The sequence below is a fragment of the Atheta coriaria genome, unplaced genomic scaffold (assembly GCF_025399875.1).
Source record: "Atheta coriaria isolate IRGN ID8LTWV9N9 unplaced genomic scaffold, Caltech_Dcor_3.1 hic_scaffold_6_pilon, whole genome shotgun sequence".
Lineage (NCBI taxonomy): Eukaryota > Metazoa > Arthropoda > Insecta > Coleoptera > Staphylinidae > Dalotia > Dalotia coriaria.
The window spans coordinates 10,446,981-10,464,579 of NW_027045448.1; the positions used below are offsets into that span (position 1 = coordinate 10,446,981).

At 34.4% G+C, this 17,599-nt stretch overlaps 6 protein-coding genes across 8 annotated transcripts; 2 read left to right on the plus strand and 4 right to left on the minus strand.

Moving 5' to 3' along the window:
- Window positions 1-230: 230 nt before the first annotated feature.
- Window positions 231-2,371, minus strand: LOC135794055 (uncharacterized). The gene is made up of 4 exons (XM_065305186.1): window positions 2,094-2,371; window positions 1,516-2,036; window positions 923-1,358; window positions 231-848 (listed from the first exon to the last, which is right to left on the minus strand). The coding sequence occupies exons 1-4, from the start codon at window positions 2,238-2,240 to the stop codon at window positions 315-317; spliced, it is 1,638 nt and encodes a 545-aa protein (XP_065161258.1). The 5' UTR covers window positions 2,241-2,371; the 3' UTR covers window positions 231-314.
- A 134-nt stretch (window positions 2,372-2,505) lies between these two features.
- LOC135794722 (uncharacterized) lies at window positions 2,506-7,266 on the minus strand. Its single transcript, XM_065306104.1, has 9 exons — window positions 7,122-7,266; window positions 6,631-6,755; window positions 5,592-6,569; window positions 5,018-5,527; window positions 4,292-4,441; window positions 3,711-4,228; window positions 3,494-3,656; window positions 3,168-3,437; window positions 2,506-3,100 (listed from the first exon to the last, which is right to left on the minus strand). Exons 1-9 carry the CDS (start codon window positions 7,138-7,140, stop codon window positions 2,573-2,575), a joined length of 3,261 nt encoding a protein of 1,086 aa, XP_065162176.1. The 5' UTR covers window positions 7,141-7,266; the 3' UTR covers window positions 2,506-2,572.
- Window positions 7,267-9,891: 2,625 nt separating this feature from the next.
- Window positions 9,892-11,329, minus strand: LOC135794833 (uncharacterized). Its single transcript, XM_065306275.1, has 3 exons — window positions 11,087-11,329; window positions 10,591-10,998; window positions 9,892-10,298 (listed from the first exon to the last, which is right to left on the minus strand). The coding sequence occupies exons 1-3, from the start codon at window positions 11,089-11,091 to the stop codon at window positions 10,169-10,171; spliced, it is 543 nt and encodes a 180-aa protein (XP_065162347.1). The 5' UTR covers window positions 11,092-11,329; the 3' UTR covers window positions 9,892-10,168.
- Window positions 11,330-11,830: 501 nt separating this feature from the next.
- LOC135794831 (interaptin) lies at window positions 11,831-15,785 on the plus strand. 2 transcript variants are annotated; one of them, XM_065306271.1, is made up of 8 exons: window positions 11,831-11,990; window positions 12,319-12,981; window positions 13,054-13,277; window positions 13,345-13,483; window positions 13,541-13,751; window positions 13,894-14,117; window positions 14,235-14,375; window positions 14,431-15,785. In XM_065306271.1, exons 2-8 carry the CDS (start codon window positions 12,337-12,339, stop codon window positions 15,559-15,561), a joined length of 2,715 nt encoding a protein of 904 aa, XP_065162343.1. In that variant the 5' UTR covers window positions 11,831-11,990; window positions 12,319-12,336; the 3' UTR covers window positions 15,562-15,785. The 2 variants fall into 2 exon arrangements, with proteins under 2 accessions (XP_065162343.1, XP_065162342.1); XM_065306270.1 differs by having other exon boundaries at window positions 11,920-12,086.
- Window positions 15,786-15,810: 25 nt separating this feature from the next.
- Window positions 15,811-17,077, plus strand: Tsen34 (tRNA splicing endonuclease subunit 34). 2 transcript variants are annotated; one of them, XM_065306274.1, is made up of 5 exons: window positions 15,811-15,911; window positions 15,968-16,117; window positions 16,169-16,237; window positions 16,292-16,612; window positions 16,667-17,077. In XM_065306274.1, the coding sequence occupies exons 2-5, from the start codon at window positions 16,066-16,068 to the stop codon at window positions 16,987-16,989; spliced, it is 765 nt and encodes a 254-aa protein (XP_065162346.1). In that variant the 5' UTR covers window positions 15,811-15,911; window positions 15,968-16,065; the 3' UTR covers window positions 16,990-17,077. The 2 variants fall into 2 exon arrangements, with proteins under 2 accessions (XP_065162346.1, XP_065162345.1); XM_065306273.1 differs by having other exon boundaries at window positions 15,820-16,117.
- Window positions 16,935-17,597, minus strand: mRpL27 (mitochondrial ribosomal protein L27). The gene is made up of 2 exons (XM_065306276.1): window positions 17,422-17,597; window positions 16,935-17,370 (listed from the first exon to the last, which is right to left on the minus strand). Exons 1-2 carry the CDS (start codon window positions 17,480-17,482, stop codon window positions 17,006-17,008), a joined length of 426 nt encoding a protein of 141 aa, XP_065162348.1. The 5' UTR covers window positions 17,483-17,597; the 3' UTR covers window positions 16,935-17,005.
- Window positions 17,598-17,599: the final 2 nt, after the last annotated feature.

Genomic DNA, 17,599 nt, shown 5'->3' on the forward strand with positions numbered 1-17,599 from the left:
ATATGCACTCGGCTTGTATTTAGGTGACGCAAAGTCCACTTGCTACAACACGAACATTCATTAAATTCATTAAAGGAAAATCTTCGGAATAGTCAATACAATTATGAAACAAGCGGTGCTATTATACTTATTAAAAATGCATGCAATAAACCGTGAATTCTACAAAGGGATCGGGGCAGATTTTTAGTACAAAGTCATGTAATTACGGAAATTATTAATAAACGATCAAATTTGTTCATGTGCGTGATCAATTTAATATATACCAACTATTTTCATTGTTTAATACATAATATCATTAAAAACATGAAGATAAATTATACGTTGTTATTTATAGCTAATTTAGATTCAGCAATTTTTTTAACTAAACGTCTATTAATCTTCCCAGTTGGAGTAATGGGTAATTCCTTAGCATCTAAAATCATAACACCCGCACGTAACTTATGCCTGTCATTAACTCTATCGTTCACGTATTGCTCAATTTGCTTCGCAGTTACATTCGCATTGGGTTGTAGCGTAACAATACCCAATGCATGATTATCGTCGGCCGGATGCGGAATTCCAATAACGATAGCCAAGTCGACATCTGGATGAGTCTGTAAGGTCGCCTCGAGTTCCGCCGGGACGATGTGCCACGACATGTATTTGAACATCTCCTTAATCCGATCCGTCACAAACAAGCAGAGATCATTGTCGAAATAGCCCAAATCACCCGTCATAATATATCCCTCTGAGTCCCAAACGCCAGAGGAGTCTTGACGATAATAACCGTTTAATCCACAATCGGTTTTCACGCGGATTTCACCCACTTTACCCAAGGGTAGATTTTCTTCAGTATCAAGATCAACAATCTGAATTTAAAACGTTTAATTTTATTATTAATTGAATTAAAATATTTAATTTTTATTTTATTATGTAAACATACTTTAATAGTAAGTCCTGCCATTGGAAGTCCACAAGATTCCAACTTGGAATAGTTGTGATCTTTTTCTGTAAGTTGTGTAATATACCCAACTTCGGTCTGACCATAAAGACCAGCAATAAAAGCATCCGGAAGTTTTTCACGCAACTTCTCTAAGTAACACGGTGCGATTTTACTTCCAGACACCATCATATATTTCACCCTGTTGCCGTTGTCGTTTAAAAATGGAATACTTTGTATCGCCTGAACCGTAGCAATGAACAAGTAATCAACTTGATACTTTGCGATAATATCGCAGACTAATTCCGGCTTGAATGATTGGCATAGCAATCTTCTAGCACCAATGCCCAAGCTTGAAATACCGATTATGACAGCTGAAACCCAATATAACGAAGCATATCCCAGAAAAGTTTTCACAGGAGTTTTCAGACTTGTCATTCTGAAATAAACAAAAATAAATCTTAACCTTCATATTAAATCAATTGGTATTTTAAATTTATAAGCATGAGAAATTTACAATTGTAAGCAATTAAACAAGTTTATAATTTATTAACTGCAGTATGAAGTTGATTAAGAAACTTATGCGGCATACTTACCCACTTATTGATTTCATAACAAGTTTATGAGTCAAACAGATCCCCTTGGGCAATCCTGTCGTGCCGCTGCTAAATAATATCAAACAAGTCGACAACAAATCTTCTACAACGACAGGTTCAAAACTGTTTTCATCACTGCGTTCCTGCAAGAACCAATCAAATGTTTTGTACTTGGAATTTTTATCATTACCAAACACAATCAGTTCACATTTAAAGTCAGTTTTATCCAAACTATTTGCTATTAATTCCACACAATTAGGAGAAGCAAACACAAGTTTTGGTTTAACCAAATTTAACAGGTGTTTTGTTTCGTCTAATGAGAGTGAAGGATCTGTCGGGGCTGTAATTGCACCAAGAAAAGAAGCGGCAATCAGTGGTACGACAGAATTCAGATGATGATTAGAACAAATTGTTATAATATCGTTTTTTTGTATTCCAAGTTCTCTCATTGCTATAGCCGTACGAACACATCGTGATAATAAAGATTTATATGGATCTTCATAACCAGTTTCTGCAATAATCTAATTTGACTCAAATGAGTATATATATTGTTTATAGATAACTAAATAAATAAATACCTGTGCTATTTTATTTTCCTTCGCCCATTTTTTCATAGCATCCAGTACAAAACAACCTAAACCTCTTGTATCTGTCAATAATCCAGAAGGTTTTGGACCATGCACTTCTTTACGCACAGGATCATAAAAGGGTTTACTGTTAGACATTATGAGAAGTAATTTGCTCTTGTTTATCAGTCTACAACTAGCCGAGATAATGTTTATTCGTCAACTAACTCCGCTGTGTAATCGCACTTTCTAATATTTGATCTGTAAATGACCTCGAGTAAATCAAAAATGATGTTCCACTTTATATTAAATCGTTTCGTGCACCAAAGATGCTGAGTCACATTATCAACAAACATCTAGACTTATCGTAATATTGTAACCATTTTGTAACTACGTAAGAGCAGAAATAATTTTAAAAATCATGAATCAAAGTACATTTATGATTTATTAATGATGAATATTCATAAAATAAAAATATATTTAAATTCAATCTATGGACGAATACGTTGAATTCTTATCAACGCATCTCGTAATTCTTTGCGTTTAATTTTGCCTGTTGGAGTCATCGGAAGTGAACCAGAATCAACAATTAATACCCCAGCTCTTAATTGATTTCTTTCATCGACACGATCCTCGACATACTTTTCTAACTCGCCCGAAGAAACATCTCCTCCTGCTTGTAAAGTGACAATCCCTAAAGCATGGTTATCTTCTGTGGGATGCGGTATACCGATAACGACAGCTAACTCGACCTCAGGATGACTCTGCAGTATCATTTCCAATTTGGAGGGCACGATGTGATACGACATGTACTTGAACATCTCTTTGACCCTATCAGTCACGAACAAGCACAAGTCATCGTCGAAGTAACCGAGATCGCCGGTCTTCATGTATCCCTCGGTGTCCCAAACGTCAGAGGAGTCTCGTTTGTAATAGCCGTTGATGGGACACAAGGGTTTGATGCGAATTTCGCCTTGTTGGTTTAAGTCAAGCACTAGTTCGGTATCTGGATCCACAATCTAAATACATAACAAATTTATATAAATTTTTGATTTATTTTTTTTTTATATTATTGAAAAGATATACTTTTAATTTGAGTCCTGGTACTGGTTGTCCACAAGTTGCGAGTTTGTAATAGTTTTCATTCTTTTCTTTGAGTGCAGATATACAACCGATTTCTGTTTGGCCGTAACTATTGAGTACCATTGTATCTGGAAGAGAATCTCGCAAGGCTTGTAAGTATTGTGGTGATATTGACCCTCCTGCAATCATCATGTACTGTAGATTTTTTCCTTTTTCAGATAAATACGGAACTGTTCTTATTGCTTGTACAGGAGAAATAAAAACAAAATTTACCTTAAAATAAACATAATTGTAATGGTGTCAACATAAGGAGTATATGCGGAACTTACTCTATACATTTCAATAATATCCCAAATTAATTCTGGTTTAAACGAAAGGCATAACAATCGTTTGTATCCAAAAATAAGACAAGTGCAAATGATCATTATGGTGGAAATCCAATAAAGAGAAGCAAAACCAAGAAATGTGTTACCAGTATCTATCGTAGACATTCTAAAATATGTATTTTAAATATAAAATTATTATATTTACGTTATTTTACTGTACCCGTTCGCTAAATTCATTACAAATTTATGATTCAAGCATATTCCTTTTGGTAAACCTGTTGTGCCACTGCTAAACAAAATCAAACAAGTTTCATTCAAATCTTCGCAAACAACTGGCTCGAAAACTTCTTCGTTATCTTGCTTTTCCAAGAAGGTATCAAAGGTTTTAAACTTGTCGGAATCCGCTCGAAAAGTTATAATCTCACAATCAAAATCACTGTTTTTAAGTGCTTTGCTAATTAATTCTTCACATTCTTTAGCCACAAAAACCAATTTAGGTTCAACCATATTCAATAAATATCTGGTATCATCAACACAGAGAGATGGATCTGTAGGAGCAATTGTAGCACCGATAAAATAACCAGCAATCAATGGTACAACAGAGTTGAGGTGATTATTGGAACAGACTGCAATAATATCACCCTTTTTTATACTAAGATTTTGTAAAGAGATTGCTGTTCTTATGCATCGCGTTAAAAGACTACTAAAAGTATCTTCAAAAGCAGTTGATTCTTCAATCTGCAGCAATATAATTTATGAGAATTGTAAAAATATGCATAGAAAATGTATTAATTGACTTACTTGAGCAATATATCCTTTTTCACTCCACTTCTTCATAGAATCAAAAATAAGCCACCCACAACCACGATTATCCAAATTAACTTGAGATTTGTGTCCTCCATTTATTACTCTTTTCACAGGATTATAGTGAATTGTAGAAGTAGCCATAATTTATGCATGAATGTGCAAAAAACAGTTCCTCTTTTATACCTCACAAATTTAACAACAAATGTGATTGGGATTCTGATTACACCGCAAACAATTGATTATTACTGTTTGCAAAACCATTAGTTCAATTAGTTCATTGGATCGGTGTTTTATGTCTAAACAACAACATCCAGCGCATGAAACTCAATAATTTCTGCAAAAGTAGTACAATCATTGCAATAAAATTCTAAAACATGTTGTTTTGCAAGACTTTTAATACATAGTCTTTTAATGCCAACGTGGGAATACATTAATTGTCCTTAAATAAAACCATTTTTATCTTCTTTGTGCAACTCGCTGTATATTAGCATATTATAATCACAATGTGTATTGATAGCAAAAAAAGTGTTAATTTCCACACATAGAAATTGATCACAACTGCAATTATTAATATTTTACAATTTTTTATCCACCCACAATCAATTTATAAATAAAACGTCAAGAAATATTATTAAACGTGACACCCAACATTCATAGTAAGACATTTGTCATTATAACAATAATAATAATAATAATAATAATAATAATAATACTATCTTATATTTCACCAGCTAAAATCATTGCCTTCAAAACATTCTTTTTAATTTTCCCCGAAGGAGTATAAGGAAACGAAGTAAAGAAACGAACGCCAGCTCTTAAACGATTTCTATCATCTACTCTTTGCTCAACAAATTCAACCAATTCGTCTTCTGTAACTGTTGCATCAGGCTGAAGGATTACCAAGCCCATCGGATGATCACCATCCTGCTCATCCGGTATACCAATCACTACTGACGTAGCCACTTGCGGATGGGAGTTTAAGATGCCTTCTAATTTTGCTGGTGGAACATGAAAACTTTGAAATTTTAACATTTCCTTGATGCGATCCACAATAAAGAAACAGAAATCCTCATCATAGTAAGCAATATCTCCAGATCGAATCCATCCATCCTCGTCGAATGCTTCAGAGGATTCACGTCCGTAGTAACCATTCATCATACCTTGTGAGGTGAAGCGCAACTCACCGGTTTGGTTTGGTCCTAAGACTTCGTCAGTTTCTGGATCCACAATCTAAATACAAGCATTATTATAAAAAATAAAATTAAACAAAATATGGTGTAAAGAATTAACTAACTTTATAAGAAAAACCTAGAATTGGTCTCCCTGAAGATGTGGGTTTATTAAACGTTTGTAAAACATCTCTGCGGTCTCCGATACGAAACATTGTAACAATACCAGCTCCCTCGGATTGACCATAAATTAATTGCACATTGGTACCGGGTAACAAATCACGCAATGCAAGATTATTCTCTGCAGATAGTGGCCCACCACCAACAATCACATCCGTTAAACTAGTTGTATCCACACCATCAGGACGGCCTGTTTTTAACAGCATAATCGCAGAAGATGGTGCCATAAATATAAAAGTAACTCCAGCTTCATCAAAAATTTTCCACAAATCCTTCGGATTAAATTTCTCCACAACAATTCTACATTTTCCAAAAAGCATTTCAACAGATATTAAAACCATCGTCGAAACCCAGTAAGTTGTCGCAAAAGTTAAACATCTATCCAAATCACATCCACTATAAACAAAAAAGTGTCCTTGATAAAATATTCCATAATGATTAATTGATATCCCTTTCGAAAGACCAGTGGTACCACTACTGAAGAGAATAACTGCTGTGGTCTTTAAATCATCCACAGCATGTGGTTCATATTCATTTATGTTGTCTTTCTCACTGCAGAAATCAGAAAACATGTCGTATTTATTACTTTCACCAATTACAATCATTTCACATTTGATTTCTGCATCGCGAATTGCGTTTTCAATTAGCATTTCACTTTTTTGATCAACAAAAATCATCTTTGGTTCCACTTGCTTCATGAGGTGCACTGTATCAACTAAACTGATTGTAGGATCAAACGAAGCTACAATTGCACCGGTCATTTGCGCAGCGACGAAAGGGATGTAATTATCCATTGAATTTCCAGCACAGATTGAGATTATATCACCGGGTTCGATTCCTCTGTTGCGCATTTCAATTGATGTATTGATAGATCGAGTTAGCATACTGCCGAAAGATTCTTTAACTCCAGATTCAACATGATACTAAATTTAAAAGAAATTAAAATCACTAAGTAAAAATTTAAACTAAATATTTTGTTTTTACCTGTGCAGTTTTTCGTCGATTACGTCTCATTTGAGTATAAAATGCATGTCCAACACCTTTTGGATCAGGAACGTAAATCTCCGCAGGCCCACTAAGAATTTTAGTTTCCTCATCGTAGGTTGGATCTGCATAAAGCATTTTTTTTACTTTTTAGTCTTTTTTGCGTCACAAACAAAAATTAGGACAACTGTTTTAGATAAGCTGTTGTCACACAAACAACACTAAACTGAATAAAATATCTTTAACATGGTAATATATCTACTCGTACTTCTATCGTATGGTTGGTGATTGTTAGGATTACATGAATAGCTACCCCAAATCGTCCTTGGAACACGCACATTTAAGTCAGTCACCGAATCACCGAATTTTATGTGTGCTCAGAGAAATTACCAATGCGTGTCGTAAATTAACAAGTAAAACACATAGACATACATATGTGTAGATAATTACATATATTATATGCTAGGTGACGATTATATATTTTTTCTTACCAGCAAAGTATCCATCCATGATTCTTACGTAATTTTTATTAGTTGATTGATTTTAATAATTGGGTGGATATTTTACATTATAGCAGTCAAATAAATTCACAAGTCTTTTGTTTGATTGCAATTTGTTGGTCATGACGACGCTGGCAAATAGAGAAACGAGAGTTGATGTTCGTAGAATATATGCGAGGCTTTGTTGAATTTTCAATCGGAAACATGCGCAAAGATACGTTGATCGATATAATCACTCTTATGTAATATTAAATCTTTGCTGACACATTTTATTGATATTTGGATGATTCGAATAGTTAGTGAACCTTTACCATTTGGTAATTGTTGGTTTAACTGGGTATCAATTATTAAAGTTAATGACCTAGTATTATTATAAATAAAACATTGAAATAAACTATAATTTTATTAGATGTTTGACTGGTTTTGGCTGTTACAAATTAAAAATATATGAAAATCATGGTGATATTATCAAAAAGGTCAACAAATGTTAAATAAATATGTATCCAGATACACAAAGTCAAGTGGAAATCGATTTAATGAGGAAATGTACAACTGGATACAAGTTCTAAATATGTAACATGGAAGTGACGTGCTGGCCGTGAACGTGTAGTCTTTAATTATTGATAGTTGCATTCAATATTTATTTTTCGCACAAATGCAAGAAACTTTTGCGTTTGCGCTGTATTAAAGCGAATTACATAAATAATCAATTAATGAAGTAACATTACTTCCTAAAACAACCTTTTATGATAATGGTGTTGACATTGAGCTGAGTAATAACAAACTAGGTTCGAATTATTTTTTACCATAATGTCCTTAATATTGAAAATAAATAACCGCGCATGTATTATAACCGCAAATGAGTAATTTAGATAATTATTAACTTATTAAACACTAACAATGCTAATTACACTAACGATTATATTAAATATAAATAATTATATTGTGTCCATTTTATTTTATTTTTGTAAATCGGTATTATGCAACCTTTAAATTTGATTGTTTAACGTTTTAAAATTGTTGGATTAAAGCGTAGGTCTGAACAAAAGAATTTCAATAATTTGAAATAAGCATTGAGGTCAAATCGCATAGAATTATCTGCACGATTTTTTCGATTACTATTATTATAGGGTTTTCCTCGTTTAAAATGTTGACAACAAAAAATAAACACAGAATAAACTCCAGCTATATTTACAATCAATTTAACGCAATTTTGTTAAATTATAAGAACATTTATTAACAAAATGAAATAAAATTTCAAATTATTTTAAAATAAATGAAACTAAATTAAACTTTTTTATACATCTGCATATTTTTCATCAAGGTTAAACCCTTTAAATTTTGAATGACCGCCAATCCGTCAGCCACATGTCGCATGCAATCCGGCGCAATAAACACAAATTGTAATTCGGTTTAATATTTCAAATTGTTTACGACTTGTTCGAATTGACGCGACACGTGCGTGCGGCGAGTTCCGTTCCCAGTTAGATTTAAAACGTGCGGGCGCACATACATTGCAGGACGCAAATAAAATCCGAAGTGAAAAATTGCATCGACCCGCTCGCCACCAGGCGGTCCTGTTTGTTCTCACAGCCAAATTGTATGTTTTATTAATACGAGTCACCGCTCGCCGGCTGCACGTGAAAAATTACGTTTGACACTATCTATCATAAATAATGTTGTAAAACGTATTAATTATGCCAAGTAGTCATGGGACTCATTTGCCGCTCTGCACCGTCGTACTCATTTAGATTTTCACGCTTCAGTTGATTGAAGTGATGCCGAATTTTGCGACTATAAATGTTTATGCAAGCTGCAGGTTTACGATGTGTGTGTGTATGTTTAAAGTATGTATTAATAGAAGTCTTTAAGAATCTTTGAGTTGAGAGTCATACGTTCAATTGATGTTTGTAGTTTTTATCTTTGACACTAGTTATATTGGCAACGGTACACTTCACATGATTAATTACGTTTTTAACTGGCTATGAATACAAATTTTTTTAAATTTAGAGTTGAAATGTGACAATTTTTACATTTTGGCTTGTAAATTAATGTTTGATTGACAATGTTGATGTAACTAATCAATTATATTTATTATATACTTATATTTACAACTTATATTTATAAAAATCCATAATATAGAGTATTTTACATTTAAATTTGTGTTTGTTTGTTTGTAATGCGTTTTTATATCGTGTTTCGTTTTGTTTTGATTTGGTTTCGTGGTATTACTGTATCACAATGTTGTACTAGTCGTATTGGAGTGTTTTGTTCATGTGTAAAATGTGTTTCCTGTGAATTATAATGTTACTAATAGTTACAAATTAATGTTTGTGTTGTGATCTATTTATACAATCAACTTATGTTTATGTAGTTTTTAAATGACGTTTATTATTGAATTTGAAACAATTCCAAACGATATTTCAATTTTTAAATGATAATGATACATGTGTTTATCGCCATTTTATTTTTAGTGTAAAATAGTACAAATGTTAAGAAATTGGCACGCTTCATTCGTCTATTCTTAAGTTTTGTCTTTTTCCTTCAACGATTATTCCTATTTTTAAAACAAAGTTCAATATTTCACGTTTTTTAACTCCCGATTCTTGTTCTTTCAATGACAAAGTCGAAATAAGTATTTTTTAATGCGGTGTAATTACTGTAGTGTTGTGCGCTTCGGAGTTGGCACGCAATGCAAATTACATTCGGTTCGCACTTGACGGAAATTGTACTTGTGCAATAAGACAAAGCTACTCACGTGTGCGTTAGGTACAGTAAATATATTAATTTTACAACTATACAATTACTTATAAAGTTTAAAATTAAATTTAAGCACTTAAAAAATTGTACCGTGAACATGGAATTTTTATGACTCCACTTTGATTTAAGATTTATTATTTTCTCGTTTGATATGGTGTTAGTTTTAATTTTAAAAACTAATGGAAGATTATTAAGTGTATTAGAAAATGCGATCTGCTTCGTGATAATTTTTTAAACATTTCCCATTCGTATTTCTGGTCGCAATTCTATCTTAAAGTTCAAGGACACTTTTCTTCTGAAGAATTACACTCATCCGGGTCGTTTCGACTGAGTTTCACACGCTTCAAAGGTGTGATTATTTCCTCTGATGATTTTGTTGCTTCGTCGGCACTTTCATCGCCTCGTTTGCTGTAAACAAATACATAAATTATTTAATTTACAAAATATTTATTTGCCAACTGCTTTAACATAGCATATAATATGTAATTAGTTGGTATTGTTGATGATTATGAGTGAGCTGAAATTCTTGGCATCTAGGTTGGCCGTCAAAATTGTCCAACTCATTAAAGCCAGAAATAATTCGCTTGTTTAAAAAGTGTACGCAATCATACTCATAGAATGTATCTCATTTTAATACAAAGTGAAAAAAAGTATTCTTTTTATCTGTGAAATGTGTGAAAATAATATATAAGTAACTCACAAATGTTTCAGCACGTGCTTCTCGAATTTCTCCTTCCGTTGCTTATTCTTCTGCTTCTTTTCTTGAAACACGTCGCCTAAAGTTTTCTTATTTTGTCGCTCGAGTTTCTTCCTTCTATACTCTAACACTTGCAGTTCATCACTGGTGAGTTCATCTTCGTTCACGTTGTCCAAATCCAATTGCAACCTTTTGCTGTTTTTCTTCGCCTTCTGCTTCTGTTTGTGCATACTTTCATCGGAAAACTCGCGACTATACTTATTATACTCGTGTCTACTGTTTTTGCTCTTCATCGCACGTGATGCATCAACATCCATATCTGTATTTTCATTTCTTCGCTTCGCTTCCGCCGTCGACAGTAAGCAAATAACCACCATGCCCGCACAGACAAGACCGAAAATACTCCACGACCTGAAAGAGGAAATACATTTTGGCAAATTTTGCGTGAATGAAATTGGGCGCTTAATTAAGCGTGTAATTCGCACGTCTTGTTACTTACTTCATTGCGATGCGAGAAGAGAAACGCGTGCGGGATTTACATGCGATAAACCGAGTACGATTTTAGCGCGCTTTAATCGATTCAGCACCGCTGAGCTTTTAATGCAGTGGCGTCCGCGAGTAGAGTTAATTAGTGTGCTGTTAATTATATGACTGGCGGCGGCGAAAAGTCGCGTGCGAAACGCGCCGTTTGCGTATAAAAAAGGCGCACATCGCCCGGGATCGGGACGCCTCGTGGAGGAAGTCGGGATTATCGGACTGGGAGGTATGCGAAAAAAGCACGAGACATAGTGCGCCAACTATGATGGGACGAAACGAGCAGTTTCATACAATCGGGCGTATTATTTCGACGACCACGACCAGTCATTATTCATAGACAAAAATAAATGAAACAGTCATACAAAAGGACTCATGTGCGATACATGCCAGGAAGATGGGGGACCATGAAGATGTTATCCAAAAAATTCTAGATTTTTACCGCATTGTAAAACATGTGCTTGTATCTTTTGACGGTTTTATAGCTGTAATATCATATTTTACATTTCTAGCACTGTTTTCATTATTTTTGTAGTGCAAAAATGTATTTATAAAAAATGTGTTGAAAATTTTTGGTTTTAGGAAAAACGATCGTTATTGAACGATGTCAATGTGTAGAATTTTATTATGCAATAAATTTGCAAAGTATCAAACGAGCTTTATCTCTGACAGAATCTTCAAATGTACGTCTAGACTGTGAAGAGTGGAAAGCATTAAGCGAAGGATGCCGGGAAAAGTATTTATAAATTTGGCATAAGTCGTGCTAGTCGTGACGTGGTTGAAACTAAAAGGCGCTATTTATATTCAGTTTCGTAGACGCGAACGAACGATCCACAGTACACGAAATTCACGAGGCAATTCAACAATAGGTACGCATTTTGATAGAAATTTTATAGAAAACGTGTTGTCTCTTGTGCGTCTTGTGAAAAGTCCAAAAGTTATTTGTTTTTGAGTATTTTTAAAAGGTAAGTCACATCATTGCTAATGATTGCTTTGAGTGTTTGTATAACATACGTAGATTCGGCGAATACAACGCAATTTTTGTATCAGACGGAATTGTCTCAGAAAATACGTAAATTCGCTATAAATAAGAACACGCATCATAATTGTTGGCAAGTGTTACCAATCCAAAAGTCGTTGTTTTCTCCACAATACCAGACGATTAAGTGTTTTTCACTGTTTATGTTTTCGGTGTAGCTATATAAGAGTCCGAAAATGGGCAACGTGCGAAGTGGCGAGGCCAACACGAATTCGAATGCATTCAGTGATGATCCGTTCTGGAATCCGCAAAGTGCACCGACCATAACAAGAGAAAACATGAGTAACAACCAATCCGAAACGCCGGGAACATCCAGCAATGAAAGAGAAGAACATAGAGAACAATTACAAAGAAATCTAGAGGAGTTTAAGCTAGAATTGGAAAGAAAACACGAAAAACGCAGAGAACTAATTGCAGAAAAGCGAAGAGAGTTTCAACAAGTGAAAGACGAACTACAAGCACTCAAAGAAGAAAACGAAATGTTGAAATCACAAAAAAGTCAAGTCCCAAATCCCATAGCGAGTTCTCCAGATTTAAAATTACAAGGTAAAATAGAAAATTTGATGGAAGAAAACGAAGAGCTCAAGTTGCAAGTAGAAAAATTGAAAATACTACTAAAGAATGGAGAGGAAGTGAACACGAAAAATAGGGAACTAAGAATAACCGTGTCGGAAATGCAGCTGGATGTCCAAAAGCTCAACTCGGAAATGCTAAATATAGAACAAGAGCGCCTCGAGTATTCCAAACACATCACGGCATTGAAAGACGTGGTTAATGTCACGAAAAACATGCTCGAAATACGCGAGGCGCAAATCGAAGGAGTGAGTATGAAAAGGAAGCCGGCGTAATGTAAACAAAAATGAACTATTTAAAATTCACAATGCCTGTTGCAGCTTAAAGAAAAAGTTAAAACCGTTGAAGAGTTGCTCGCATCAAAGGAAATGAAAATCATGTCGGACGGATTGCGGGAAGAGTATGAAAAACAACTGAGGAACATTCGCAATTTGAGAACGCTGTACGAGGAAAGGCAGCGTCTGGATAAGATTGACAAAGAACATTTACAAGTCCAACTGGAAGAGTGCAAGAAACAAGTTGAAAATGAACAGACGATTAGCAGGTAAATATAAAGTTTTTCGTTGACAGCGACTCTACAAAGAGATTTAATGCGCATATTTTATTCATAGTGATCGCTTAGCTCGCATTGAAGAACTTGAAAAAGACAATTCAACTAAATATGATCAAATCACTGGTTTGCAATCGACATTGGGTTTAACTAAAGCAGAATGTACTGAATTACAAGCTGAAATTGATGTAATAAATCAGGTAACATTTTTAATTTGTAATTTAGATGAAATATTGATTGTTAATTATAATTTCTAGTTATTTTCACAAATTTTGCGAGGCTTTAATAATTCACCTGAAATCGATTTTGACAAATTGCGAAGTGTTTTAGAAGAAAACCACGATTTGTTGACAGACATTGCCTCAAACGAAGAATCACACTCGACTGCAGCAGCGCTTCCTAAAGTACTTTTGGACTTGATCAATCAAATTAATAATGAAAAGCAGACAGACACCAAGTCAGACATTGGTAAGTTTTAAAATGGCTGGGTTTATACATTCAACACGTATTCCCAACTGAAAAGGAAAGTAAACGCAACTTTTCAATTTGCTTTGTGCTACTTTAACTTGAAACTTCTTTTATTTGATTGTGTAATTAAAACATCCCACAGACGAACAGTGCATGGCAAACGCACTGCACCAATTGAACAGTCCCGCTGAGATCGTCGAGAATCTGCCGAAAGTGTGGAAAGTCCTGATAGAATTGCTGAGCCATCAGAATCCGCCACTGAGCGCGCTGAAGGAGGGCGAAAAGGATCCGTGCTATAAATCGGTCGAGACTCCCACGGGGCCCAAATTGAAACTCAGCGTTAGCCAGACTTTTATTCGTCTAAAGGTAAACAACCGTTTGAAGCATTTAGCACGTATTGAATTCGGACCGCAATCAATCATCGGCGTTGCTCTAATCGAATTATGCTTGCCTTCTGATTGTAAAACTGTGTTTTCCTGTTAGGATTTGATAATTGAAAAGAAATTTCTGGAACGAGAAATGTATCGATTGAAACATCTGAACACACATCTCGAGGGACGACTTCAGGACCAAGAGAAACGATTGGAGCTCGTCTCTGGTGAATTAACTACAACCTGGCATGTGGTAAGTGTTAAAAATACAAACAAGTGCAGTGTGTTTATGTGACTTTTGAACGCAGGTTGAAAAAATGCAGAAACAACATCATCAACTGCACACCCACGAGAAAGTTTTGCGTTACGAGTTACATGAGAAAAGAAAATTGCTCACTGAGCTAAAACAAGAATTGCAATACTGTCGAGACAAATGGGGACAGGCGCGTGCGAAAAACGATAGCACACAGGAGCAGTGGAAAGAATTGCGCAAAGAGTTCGCCGCTCGTAAGACGAGTGCTGATGATTTCAATCAAAGCGCCGAGAGCGGATACAGCGACGATAAGGACAGCAGTGAAGACGAGAAGGGATACGAAAGCGACGTCAGCGACGGCAAAAGGGAAAGCGATTGCGACGATTTGGATAATGCGCCATTGGCAACGATTCAAGCGACTTGTCAGCGCGACGATGAAAGTTGCGAACAATTTGATGAAAGGAACGAGCACAATGAGATGGAAATTGGCGAAGAACATCACGAATGCGAACCCAATGTTGATCCCCTTAACGCTGATGATAATGCTTCAGCGCTCCAAGACATGAATACTGAATATCCGGAGGACAAAATCGCTACAAATATTCGGCCAGAAGATAATAATGTCAGCTCGCCAGAAGTAAGTACTACTGTAAGTCCAACAATAAGTCCATCAACGTCAACGGGAGCGATTAGAAAAGTCCCAATACAAACAAAAAATTGTACAAATGATAAGACTACAGAACAAAGACTGGAAGTTGATATAGATAAAGAGATTACGAAGGAGACTGATTCTCTTAGTGAATCACTCATTTCCAATTTATCATTAAACGAGCAAAAGGTAGAAAATAATTCAGTAGCAGAAACAACAGCGTTGTCAGCTTCTGCCCCTCCGTCCTCAGTAAACAAGTCCAATAGGACACCGGAAGAAATACTTGCTGCGCGTGAAGAACGTCTACAACGTCTCGAGCGAGAAAGCAATGAATTATTTCAAAAAGTAACGCACACAAAATTAAGGGGCTCTAATATATCTGACAGATTAGACAACTTGCATGAAATTTACGGGGAAAGTAGCTCTGCATCAAAAGAAGATGAAGTACAACCAGTAAGTTCAGAATTGGAAGAAAGTTCAAACACAGAATCAAAAGATGCTAGTAAAGAAGAAACAGATAATAACAATGAATCATAAAAATAAGATAATTTAATGTCGATAATTCATTTTTATTCAATCTTAAGTATATGAAGATATAAAGACATTACTGATAATATGTAATTCAATTCTTAAAAGCTTTAAATTTTTGAATAAGGTAAATACATGTTCCAGAAATATTTAAATGTGACTATATTGTAATAATTTATTATGTTATTGTAACCAGAGAGAAAAATCTATAATCAAATAAAGAATTTATTTAATTCAAGGACTTTTATGTCATGAATTTGACCGGTGATGGCGCCACCTCCTGGACCCCAAAATATACTGAACACAGAAAATGGAATTAATCTAAATTCATTCAATCTGCAAATATGTTTATAATTGTGGTACAAATTAGAAAAGTTTTTTAAGTCCCCAATTATGGCTTTCTCTGATTTTCCAGGTGTTTTGAAAAATATAAATGTACATAACCTTACTGAACAGTAGTTCAAATTGTGTTATTAAGTTGTTACAGAATTGTTACAGAAAACAAGAGTTATTATGATTGATATAGTATACCACAGTGAAAATGCATTTATTTATGATGTTGATGGTATAAATTTATATTGCTACATGCAATGAATTTAATTATAATTCTTTACAGATTGGGAAAAGCTCAGAAAAGAGTTTAGACTTGTTGGGCAGTTATTTGGACACAATAAACATAAATCAGGTAAATATTGTACCTTCGATATTATTGTATTTCTTATTTTTATTCCTTTTATAGTATTACCTTTATTATTACTACCAGAAGAAGCCCTCTTGTTAATTGAAAAAGGCATTGGCAGACTTGTTTCATACACAGAGGAACAAACAACCAATGATGAACTTGAAGCATTTAAAAAGAGACTATTTGAAGTTGAAACTGAATATTATAAGGAGCTTAGATTAAAACAATTGCAACAAAACATTCACAAAATTATGGCTGGGAAGAGAAAAAAAGGAGATATGAGATCTGAAAAAGAAATCATTGATGGAGAATTAAGTAAACTTGTAATCAATGAAAAGAAGTTGGTTTGGCCTATTTTCAAACATAAATTTGACAAAAGTAAGTTCAGGGCAAGAGACAAATACCTTAAATATATACATATTTTCATTTTAGACTCTGCAAAATTACTTGACAAGGATCTTCTTTGGAAATTTACAACACTCATAAAATATGAAACATTTAAAAACTTCTGGGAAAGAAAGTTCTACATAACTTCAGGAGCAAACTTTGGTGGTGATTTTCTGGTTTATCCAGGGGATCCTATATTTTACCACTCTAATTATATTGTAAGATGCTTAAATGAAAATGAAACTGTTTATCCCACAGAACTTGTGGTTTTGGGAAGGGTGGCAACAACAGTAAGAAAGAAAGGTGTTATAAGTTATTTACAAGATGGTAAAGTAAACTATATTACTATTAAATGGTTTGGTAAATAATTACATGTCACACAATTTAAATTTGATCTATCAATTTAAAGTTTTGATGTTGCTTCTCTGGCAGAACATTTAAATATTTCTTAAAGAACTCTGTGCCTCTATTTTTGTAATTTCCTTGGACCCATGTATGATCCCAATTTAAATCAACTTTTTCACATGTGATCATCACTCTACCAGGAACCAAAGCAAATAAAGTTCCATTTCTACCAAAACCTACATTTAAACCAGGATGAAAACGCAACTGCCTTTGAAGAACTAAAATAGTGCCTTCGGTGACGGTATGACCCTCATTTCGTTTTAGGCCACGATGTTTTGCTTTCGTTTTTGGGCTTGTATTTCGTGTACTTCCTCCTGCTTTCTTACTTGCATTTCTGGCAATGACTGAAATTAAAAAATATGAAATTCAGTTCAAGCGTATTAAAAAATGCTTACTGCCTAAGCATGTGCTGGTATCTTGGAGTAATGTTGAAGCAGTTTTCAGTAGGTAATTCATTATTTTTAATCAAGTTTCGATAAACTTTCGCATTTAATGCGCAAGGGATAAATTACAGGTTACAATTACAGGATTTCTTACATTCATGCAAGCAAAGTTGCCTACTTACGAAGAGGT

Excerpts from the sequence above, each read along its gene's own strand:
- LOC135794055 (XM_065305186.1), bottom strand. The coding sequence starts at position 2,240 with ATGTCTAACAGTAAACCCTTTTATGATCCTGTGCGTAAAGAAGTGCAT. Across the intron at positions 2,037-2,093 it reads AGGAAAATAAAATAGCACAG|ATTATTGCAGAAACTGGTTA; the intron begins GTATTTATTTAT and ends GAGTCAAATTAG. Across the intron at positions 1,359-1,515 it reads GTTATGAAATCAATAAGTGG|AATGACAAGTCTGAAAACTC; the intron begins GTAAGTATGCCG and ends TGTTTATTTCAG.
- LOC135794722 (XM_065306104.1), bottom strand. Across the intron at positions 4,229-4,291 it reads AAAAAGGATATATTGCTCAA|ATTGAAGAATCAACTGCTTT; the intron begins GTAAGTCAATTA and ends ATATTGCTGCAG. Across the intron at positions 3,657-3,710 it reads GTAATGAATTTAGCGAACGG|AATGTCTACGATAGATACTG; the intron begins GTACAGTAAAAT and ends TACATATTTTAG.
- LOC135794833 (XM_065306275.1), bottom strand. Across the intron at positions 10,299-10,590 it reads AAGCACGTGCTGAAACATTT|CAAACGAGGCGATGAAAGTG; the intron begins GTGAGTTACTTA and ends ATTTGTTTACAG.
- LOC135794831 (XM_065306271.1), top strand. The coding sequence starts at position 12,337 with ATGGGCAACGTGCGAAGTGGCGAGGCCAACACGAATTCGAATGCATTC. Across the intron at positions 12,982-13,053 it reads GCGAGGCGCAAATCGAAGGA|CTTAAAGAAAAAGTTAAAAC; the intron begins GTGAGTATGAAA and ends TGCCTGTTGCAG. Across the intron at positions 14,376-14,430 it reads TAACTACAACCTGGCATGTG|GTTGAAAAAATGCAGAAACA; the intron begins GTAAGTGTTAAA and ends TTTTGAACGCAG.
- Tsen34 (XM_065306274.1), top strand. The coding sequence starts at position 16,066 with ATGATTGATATAGTATACCACAGTGAAAATGCATTTATTTATGATGTT. Across the intron at positions 16,118-16,168 it reads ATTTATTTATGATGTTGATG|ATTGGGAAAAGCTCAGAAAA; the intron begins GTATAAATTTAT and ends AATTCTTTACAG. Across the intron at positions 16,238-16,291 it reads ACACAATAAACATAAATCAG|TATTACCTTTATTATTACTA; the intron begins GTAAATATTGTA and ends TTCCTTTTATAG.
- mRpL27 (XM_065306276.1), bottom strand. The coding sequence starts at position 17,482 with ATGAATTACCTACTGAAAACTGCTTCAACATTACTCCAAGATACCAGC. Across the intron at positions 17,371-17,421 it reads TACCAGCACATGCTTAGGCA|TCATTGCCAGAAATGCAAGT; the intron begins GTAAGCATTTTT and ends TTTTAATTTCAG.